The sequence below is a fragment of the Agelaius tricolor genome, unplaced genomic scaffold, assembly GCF_023055355.1.
Source record: "Agelaius tricolor isolate 1412-34295 unplaced genomic scaffold, bAgeTri1.0.p SCAF_6, whole genome shotgun sequence".
In the NCBI taxonomy this organism is placed as follows: domain Eukaryota; kingdom Metazoa; phylum Chordata; class Aves; order Passeriformes; family Icteridae; genus Agelaius; species Agelaius tricolor.
Genome location: NW_027269266.1, coordinates 13941768 through 13951602, shown reverse-complemented (window position 1 = coordinate 13951602; position 9835 = coordinate 13941768). Strand labels below are relative to the sequence as shown.

Here is a 9835-nt window from a genome sequence, read left to right as displayed (position 1 = left end):
ATTTCACCTATTTTTTCCACAGACTTTCTTGAATGAAACCTTGAAGGGGTACCTGCAGGTGGCAGCCACATTTTGTAACTGAATTCCCTCCACATTCTTACAACTTTGTAAAATTGCTACTAGTTGATTACAGAAGCACAATCTTGTTACTTCATTGGCCTGTTTAATTTAGAATGTAAATCTCATGGACTTCTGACAATTACTAAATTTCTCATTGTATTAAATTCTTAGACAGTTTTACTGATTCATTCTGCAGGGTTTTCCAAGGTTTTCTTTGGCTGGGTCAGCTTTTCTAAACTGCCACTTAGATTTGCTATGAAAACATATGCCTCTGCATCCAGAGCACACCCTGCCAGATGCAGGGTGGAAGCCCTGAGCCCAGGCTGCCTGTCAGCCCCCTGCCCAATGCTGCAGGGGGATAACACCCCACTGGCACTGCTGGTACTGGGAAACCCCACGGAGAAGATCTGTGCTTGATCTCAGCCTCTCAGGACTTAAACCTGAGGTTGCAAAAAGATGCTTCACATCGCTAAAACTGCTTGTGGAGTTCAGCATTTTGGCCAGTTCTTTGTGAGGCACCAGCATCACAGTCGTGTTTTGTCCTAGTTGTAATGGTTGTCCATGATATGGAATAGCTGTTCCAAGGTCACAAGGGGCCTCTCTCATGTCTGCTTTCTCTGATGGATACTCCAAGTCTTGCAGTTTCTGAGGGTGCTGTGGGACAGTTGAGCCTGCATTTCTCATCTCCCAGAGCAAGAATGTAGATGGTAGAGTACACCAATACAGTTTCAGTTAAAGCTGAAACATTTTTCAGTTCTTTTGGGATGGTGGGTGTGGATGTGGCAGTCTTGTAGGAGAGGAGACACACGATTCAAATGCAGTTCTAGCAAAAGTTGAAGCGGTTTCTATTACACATTCCTACAAAGTTCAGAACAGATAAAGCAGTAATTAGATATCAGTAATTGCCAGTGGAACTAAAATCATAGCACAGATCTCAGTAACTGTTGATGTAGGAATGTCCACAGCAGAGTGTCTACGGCCATATTTGTAGAGCCCCAAGACTGGTGAAAGGAGCATGTCCACACAATGGAAGTGTCTTAAAGATATGCAAAAATCTGAAAAGCAACTTGAGGGGACTGGAAAGAGTTCTGGTTTGGGCTGTTTTTTTTTTCTAATGCCTAGTTTGGAAATAATTAGGCCTCAGTTTCTTCAGACAAATCATTCCTCTTTGTTTTTTAATGCTGATTTTGGAAATAATTAAACCTCACTTTCTTCAGACAAATCACTCCTCTTTGTTTTGTACCTCTTCACGCCACATCAGATCCAGCGCTTGGCAGTCACCTACACTCCTTAGTTGCTGCGCTGAAAAACATTCACCTAGTCATTACATTCTGGGAAGCATACCAAGGCTGGCCCACAGATGTCCGCTTTTCCAAATATTTTTCCTTTTACATGACACCCCACCACAGACAGTTGTGGGACGGGTTGGAAGGAGGCATCAATCTGACCAAAACTTCTCTTTCTGAACATATTTTGCCCCTCATCTGCAAGTGCGTATGGAATAGTTCTCCCCAAGAGTTGCTCCAGCTTCACTTTGAATATTTTCCTGCCTAACCTCATGCAGGGGTAAGGACTAGGTAGTCTGCTTTCCAAATGGTGCTGTTAAAAAAACCAGTCAGCCATAAATGAGTTCAATGAAGGTCTGCAGAGCAAGACCGGCAGCCTTGGTGGCAGAGATTTTCCCTATACTGAGCAAACCCAGGACAAAAAGAGGGCAATCCTAGAGCCTCTGACTACTGCACCCATGGTGACTGAGCAGTTTATCAAGGACAGCACGACTTTGGTTGTGAGAATGAAGCAATGCTGATCTCTTCTCTCTGAACATTAGGAGCTGTTTTTCTTTTGGGCTGATCACCTCCTGGAAAGCGGGCAGAGCAGACCCAGTGGTTCAATACATGATGTTGTCCTCCAGTGGGTCTCAGCTCGGCCCTAATCAACCCCAGTCCCATACCCAATGTTTTCATAACTGCTGACCATCTACCACCAGCCTCCTTCTCCTCTTTCTTTTTGACTTTTTGAGTGTCTGTTTGTCCCAATATGTGTTCCCCCACCCTTCCGTCATTGGAAGTTTTAATGCTGAGTGAAAAACCACGAACAGCCTTTGAACGTGTTCTGCCAAGTCTCTTTACAGTACAATACTGGCAAGAGTAAAACTCTGGAGCCAGGCAAATATGCAAGCTTCATCACATTAAAGGAAGCAGAGCTGCACGGTTATTGCATCATTCTATGGCTTCCCAGACGTTGTTGTTATGTTTTCATTAGAGCAACAGAACTGCACTTGGTGCTTTCTGCTGAGGAGCCAAGGAGGCCCCAAAAGGCTGTCAACTGGGGCAGAGAATGTGGCAACTGGAAAGATGAGTGGTTTACTGCACTAATTTTATAGTGCAGCCTTTACCAGTTAGTGGTAGAGGGAACCAGCAACATGATCTGTGTTCACTTTTTTTCAAAAAGACACATAGCCAAATACTTATAACTATTTGCTTGTTCAAGACAAGTTATTTGGAAGTTTAACTACTACTGAATCAACCAACATTTTTCAGCACTAAATCATTTCAACTCCATATCCATATGTTTTTAATTTTATCAGCATCTGTATTTTTTAATTACCATTTTTATTAAAGCCTCTTTTTTTTTTTTTTTTTCCAGAAGCAGGACACAAATCTCTAGCTACTTAATCTGGATATTAGAAGGCATGGTTCAAGGCTCAGCCATTGAAGGAAAACTCTGCTGCCAGATGTAGCCACTGGAGCACAGGTACTGAGCTTTGCTTTCCTGCCTTCACTAAGCCCTTGCAGAAGTGGGGTGTTACACAGCATGGCTGGACAAAAACTTACCACCACTACCAATCACAAGGAACAATCTGGATCCTCAAAAGCTTCTCAGCCATTTCTCACCTAGTGAAGAATTTTAAAGGCAGCTTTAAAGGCATTCAGGATCCTGGTGCAATGGGGAGTTGACTGAAAACTGCTGGTTTTCAACCTCTTGTTTCATGGTTCAGCATTAGTACAATAACATTCTTATGGTCCTTTTCCAATACACAGTCAAAGTAACAAGAGGCAAAGGTTTTAACTGGCCAAGTACTATCTTGTCACCATGTCAGGATTCTCAAATGATGGAAGAAAACTTGTGAAACTAGTGAAGATGGCTTTGTGTCACTGCAGAACTACAGAAGTGGCAGGACTAGGTCACATCACATTGTATGGAAGCCAAAGTCAACACTTCCTTACGGGCATTGATGAGCCCTTCAGAAGGCAAATATTTGTGTTTAAAGTAGAATTGGTTGCAGTTGTAAAAGATCAAGCAACTGAAGGGTCCTGTGCTCTATGTAAACCAGGATAAAAACACATAACTTGCCAATGACAACAACTGGAAAAGAGAAAGGAACTTGCCAACTGAAAGGGGTCTGGCAGATAACACAAAAACAAGTCAAGAAGATAAATACAAGCCATAGTGATGTTGTCCATGGAAATACTTGCCAGAAAGTTGTATTACTGAACTGATAACTAAGCAAAGCACAAGTTACAATGAAAATTGCACTCAAGGAAAAGGTTCATGAAAATGGGTGACTCTTGGCTGCTTTCAATAGCCAAAGCAGCAGGATATTAAACACTGAGGAATATCACTGTTTAAGCGAGGGAGAGAACAGTAAGTGGCAAAATTGATTCCTTTAGAAATGGTGCAATGTAACTTACCACTGCAATGGCTATGGCTGAAACACGCTGGTCCTGGCCTGTACCAGGTCACTGAACAGTCACAATTAGATTGTCTGAATTAGAGTGGCCAAGATACAGCAGTGCCTCCTTCTGTTGTTCTGGATCCTGAGCATTGGGTGGCAAAGTTTAAGTGGCTAAAGAAGAGGCAAACCACAATTTGCAGTTGGGGAGTAGTCAGCGTCTGACTCTGGAAATAAGCTCTGCTAACAGTCTGCATGGAAACTTGAATTCCATTGCTGAAGAAACACATTACATGTTTCCATCGCAGTCATCCTGCTGTCATGTATAAAACAAAGATTATTTTGGTGGAAATGTGCAAGGTACAACCATTTAATTTATTATGAGACGAAATTCTTAAACTAACATATTATCTAGTTCAGCCTCCTGGGATAATTCACATCTGACCCCCAGCGTGAGCAGCTCACTCAACTCATTTTAGGAGACATGGAATGAAAGAGGTACCATGCTTTCAAAGTGATCAGTTAGCCTAAAGCATATTACTGAGTCAAATCTTGAGACAGCCCTGTGAGTCTCAAGCTCATTTACTTTCCAAAGGAAAGTTTTGGTGATGGAGCAGAATAACAAAGCCCCTAATACATCACAGATTCCTTGCACCCAGGCCGTGAAGTTTATATTTCTCTTACAACTTGGAGACAATATCATGTGTCAGAGCACATGCACTTGTCATTAGCATGAACACTAAAAGGAAATGAACATAAATCCCAGATTCAAATGTGTAGTTTGAACATCCTGGGACAATTAAATTATTGATAATGGTTATCTGTCACCAAGCAATAAATCATGAAGTCATGGAATGGTAGAAGAAAAGCTATCTTGCTGCTGACAGATGTGTAGACTGAAAGATGTAGTGGGCCTATAAGGTTCCAGAAATAATTGCATAAATGTGAAAGATTTCTTCTCTTGCTTTTTTTCTCATCAACTCTAGTATTTCCATACTCAAAACAACACTTTCTCATGATAACTTTTCTTACTTTTCTTACTTGGATTCCATGGTTTTTGACATTTTAGTGTAACTGAGGAACAAAGCTGACAATGAGCTGGTGAAGAGCAGGCCTAGTGTTGTGACTGCCAGTTGGAGCATGGTGCTGTGCAGAGCTGGGACCTGGCTCCTGAAGCTGTGAAAAGTGTTGGATACTCCCTGCTGATGGTATCATCAATGTAAATAAACTGGAAAAAAAGACATATTACAAAACTGAGAAAGTGTAGGAATCACATAGAGAAAACAAGGAGGGAGTAGACTGAGCAGATGATGTCAAAGGAACAGGACAAAGCCTGACTCCCCCTTCTAAATCACTACATTTTTGCAACTAAAATAATTTGTACATCAAATTGCTCTGAGTTGAAAATAATACTGAGCCCCGTATGCAGTATAACCATATTTCCTAAGAGGCTACAGGTTTACATGGACAAGAAGCAGCAGCTGGTGGAAAGAGGAAGGAGTGAAGGCATTTCCCTCCCAAGCACAGGAGCCAGGGGGTGGGAGCTGGCTGGTGCCTGGGTATCCATCCACACTGGGAGTGCTGGGCCTGGGTGGTGGCAGTGCCTTGGGTTGGTGCCAGGGCTTGAATAGGCTGGTGGGCACTGCCAGGAGGGTTGGAGGGCTGTGTGAGCAGCATGGGGCACCCAGCTTTGTGAGGATCCCTTTTCAGAGGGCTGCAGCACTGTGAAACTCAGATTTGTGGACAAAGTGGAAGCTTTTCAAATGTACACGCTGTACTGCATCACTCACAGGGGCCAGGGATCACATTCATTTATTCATTTTCCAACAACTAAATCTCTTTATATTAATTACATGGAATCTACCAATTTTGGCCAAAAGAGATGTATTTTTCAAATACTAGTTCTTTGCCTGTGTAGTGATCTGTATCGATTTCAACAATTCTTGTACAGAACTTAAAAACTTCAGGCATGGTAAAGGAAAAGAAAACAGCACAAGTAAGTTATCTTAAGTCTGGGATTAACTGTCTGAGGTTTTAAATAAAGGTTTCAGATTAACTACTCAGAGGCATAAGGGCTACCAGTGTGAGTGAGAATGGCAAACTGAGGCCATTTCATTGTCAGAAACGTGACATTTATTGCCCTGACACCTGTATCATAAAATTAAGCTTGCTTTAGAACTTACTCCATTTGAAATCCATGCTAAACAGTCAAGTGTGCCTTGAGAGGTCAAGCTAAGGACAAGAGTTATTTTCGGGGAGTTTTTTGCCCTTCAACAGTTAGAAAAATAAGCTACCATTTTACGTGTTATTCATAAGTGAGACTGTGATAAACTATTTGTATCCACAGCTCCTCTCACAGAAGAGACAAAAATAAAATCAAGCCTCTTCTCTTTCAAATGAATTTGGCAATTAGCATTTATTTTAGAAGTATTTTTGGGTATAGCAATGAAGCATATGATACTACTACAGCTGTGACATCAGTATAATAATATAGACACGTTTAGTCAAAATAACATACCAGGCCTGTGGGGCAGAGCTCGAAAAAGCCTAAAATAGCATTTACGTGGTCACTGGATGCTGATGGAGCTTGTGATGAACCCTGTGACTATGTTGGTGTTTGCACTGATCAAAAAATACTACTTGGATTGACATTTTGATTTCCACACTGCTTCAGCATCTGTCCATAGCTGGCTTCCTTTAAAATAGCCTCTACACCTTCCCTAAGGGCCCAGTGTAATTTTCCTTTTTCAGAACTGTGCAAGTCTTCCAAAATTATATTTTAAATGAGTCTTCATGTCTGCTTCTGAGAAAACACTAATAAACAGGTGGATTGGCATTATGTCTTCCTCAAGCTGAAGCTTCTGTCAGCAAGAAAGTTAGTTGCCTTGAGAAGTCATGCTAGTTGGAGGAAAAGAATGAAATTACAAAATGCATGTAAACCAAGGATATTATTAATTATTAAGGGAAGTAAAAAAATAATTCAGAGGTGAGTCCTTGACAAACGCAAGTCATTTAAATATTTGCTTTTGTTCATTTTTGTCTGCCGTCTGTGGTTGTAATTAAGACATTACTGCTCTCACAGAAAAGCCCTAGCATTACTTGTTTAGCATGGTATGTACAGTGGGTCTATAATTTATAGTATCAATAATAATAATTTCTGTGCATTTTTGAAAGCAAGTGTAATTCTGAACATAATTTATACAGAAATAAAGTAACTACATCAATACAATGTTGTCTTCAGTTTAAAAATTAAAAACCACAAAAAGATAATGTGCAAATGTAAATCTAAAATCTGACTTTTTATTTAGAGCTGAGTTAAATGTGTTAATTATAACACATTTCACCAGCTACTTATAAAATTAAGCAGTATTTTGTTTGATGTTGGTAGAAATGGGAAAGAGTGATGGAGTGATGTCTATTGCGACAGCTGTTTGCAGCCTTTATATAATGCCAGATGTGAGATTCATGTATTTGCTTTCTGCTCTCCTGTGAGTCACAACTGATCAAACATGCAAAAGCATAATGAGAGGATGACTGGACAAGATTATAATGCAGGGAATTGTTCAAGAAATTCATAAATTGCTGCACAACCACACACAGAGAGAAGCAAAATTTATTGTAATGTCACAGATAAGCAAAACCATGTATAGCTACAATGAATGAAAATAAAAGCATATCAATTGTAGAAAATGTCTTTGACATATCATAACTGATGGCCTTTGGATGGATGTAATGCTAAAAGACACATCAAATTAGGTATGAGTGTTTTATCAAACCTAGGGGTGACAATCCAGTAATGTAAAATCAAACATAAGTTTCCACAGATTTGTTTTTATTAAATTATCTTCAAATAGATGAGCTCTACTATGAAATACAGATGCTAGAAGGAGTAGTTGTGTATTTAAATGTAGCTGAATTGCTAAACAAGTGTGTTGGTAAAAGCTGCTGAAGCATCAGCCATATTTTGCTTTTTCTGTTGCCAGAGCCAATCTGCGAATGTTTGCTATGCAACCAGCTGCTGCCTCCTGCAGAGTGTCATCTGTAGAGCCTACCATGGCCAGTAGGAGCTAGCAAAAACACAGAGGAGGAAAAAACAAATCAGTGTGCTTCTGTTTCAGTAACATTCAAATCATACCTAGAACAATTGCATTAATTAACCAACACACCTGATAAATAAAATACTGACAATCATATTAACAACACTGGATTATACATATGCCTGTATCTACTACATGTATACTTCTGTATGCATATATCTATTAACATCCACATAAAAGTGCAATGCATTATATTTTACCATATTTGTACTTGTGAATTGATATTTTAATGTCATTTTTTCTGGTCATTGCACTATGTCATTCTATTGGTTGTGAATTGTATTTTTGCTATTGTAAGGAGAAATTGCACATGCTTTATGTGAGTCACGTGAGTCACAATTTTCCCTCCAAAGTATACCATATATATAATTGTACATGTTCAATACTTTTAAAAGACAAAGCCATGCTGCTTTTTTTTTTTCTTTTTGGTCTTGATCATGAAACTGGATTCATGTGATGGACCCTTATGTCCCATTGACTGCAATAGGTTTCTTTATTGTCACAGCAAACTACTCATGTTAAACATGTTGAAGGATATAGATCTGGGCATATCAGTCTTACACATTTGCATGTAAAAGGGAAAAACAAAAGCTCGAGAAAGGCACCAAACTTTTGGAGTTGATTCAGCTTTTCAGTCACGTATAGTAGATCCTCTACTCTGGAAGTCATTCAAATTTTTCACTGGAAATTCCCTGGGAGTAAGGTACTGTTTAACATGAGTATGACACAAGACAGGCCTTGGTCATAAAACATTTTTACATATCAGAAAAACATTAATAATGGGTTGTGATCTCACTTCAGTGTGTTGCAAGTCAGTGATGCAACTGCAAATACAATATAGTTGGAAAAGAGAAGACTCTTGCTTAGCTTAAATCAGCTCCACGCAACCCCCAGATTTCTGAAAATTTGCCAGGCTTAATGTGAGTTCAGGTATTTTGAAGCTCAGACAGCTCTAATTAAAACCTGTATTTTCAGTCTGCAATACTTAGGAATCTGTATTCACCCAAACAATGTTGAGTTAAACCACAGAGAAATCTGTTATCACTCAACTCTGGTGCATATTTTTCATACAGCTAAAATATTACACAAAATTATGAACTGCTAAATATAAAAGCATAAATTGAATGCAGACATCAAATTCATATGCTACCTTTTCCTAACCTTCCAGCAGTCGTGAGACATGGGCCACAGCTGCACACATATGGCATTTACTTAGAGAGATCAAAGCATTTTGTACTTGAGGAAGTATTTGTGTTAGCCAAATGTACAAAACAAGCATCTTTCCAGTTGCCTTTCACCCTTTGACCTCTACATGCAACATGTAAGACTGCCTGTGATAGCCTTGAATTATGTCAGAAACAGTATTATTATTATCAATTAAGCATCAATTGTAATATTTTCCTAGGAATCCTTCCTCTTAAAATTTCCATTCCTGTAATCAGATATCTAGGTCCAAGTAGCTAGGTAGGACTCTTAAAATATGAACTCTTCTGAAAGGATAGACCAGAGTTAAAGTGACATGAGAAGAAATGTTTCTATACTTTATTTGTGTGCAAAACCTGGGCCAGGGGGAGCAACCAGAGAAGTCAGTGGAAGGTTCACCACAGACTTCAAGTGGAAGTAAGACTAAGGAGACCACAGGTCTGCCTGTAACAATAAAGCAGCTCTACAAAGCACAAAGAGCAGAATGCAAGCTTATCAAATGCCTAACTTCTATTTTTTCCTTCAGAAACACTGCTGGATGAAGATCTTTCTTCTCTGCCATTTGTCAAGAGCTGATTTCTCATCAGCTTAAATTACCACTTGATTCTTCAGGTGCCTCGCAACTTTCTTTGCAACTAAGAGAAGAAAACTGCTATAGATCCTTCATATCCCTGACTCAAACCCAAAAATATGTATGCACATGCTGTTCATATGGTGGTTTTGGTAAAGCTCTAGGTTTTAAATTTGGGGGCAAGGAAACCATATGCCTTATGTGATTATTCATTGCATCTTCACAGATCTA

The 9835-nt window shown here is 39.6% G+C and overlaps 1 protein-coding gene across 4 annotated transcripts in view; it reads right to left on the bottom strand.

Moving 5' to 3' along the window:
• Positions 1–7328: 7328 nt before the first annotated feature.
• The window catches only part of ODAD2 (outer dynein arm docking complex subunit 2), a 70002-nt gene continuing 67495 nt past the window's right edge, over positions 7329–9835 (bottom strand). For all 4 annotated transcript variants that reach the window (XM_071428755.1, XM_071428758.1, XM_071428757.1 and 1 more), the window contains one exon: positions 7329–7800. In XM_071428755.1, coding sequence (XP_071284856.1) covers positions 7687–7800 — 114 coding nt within the window. In that variant the 3' untranslated portion in view covers positions 7329–7686. The remainder of the gene's footprint in view (positions 7801–9835) is intronic.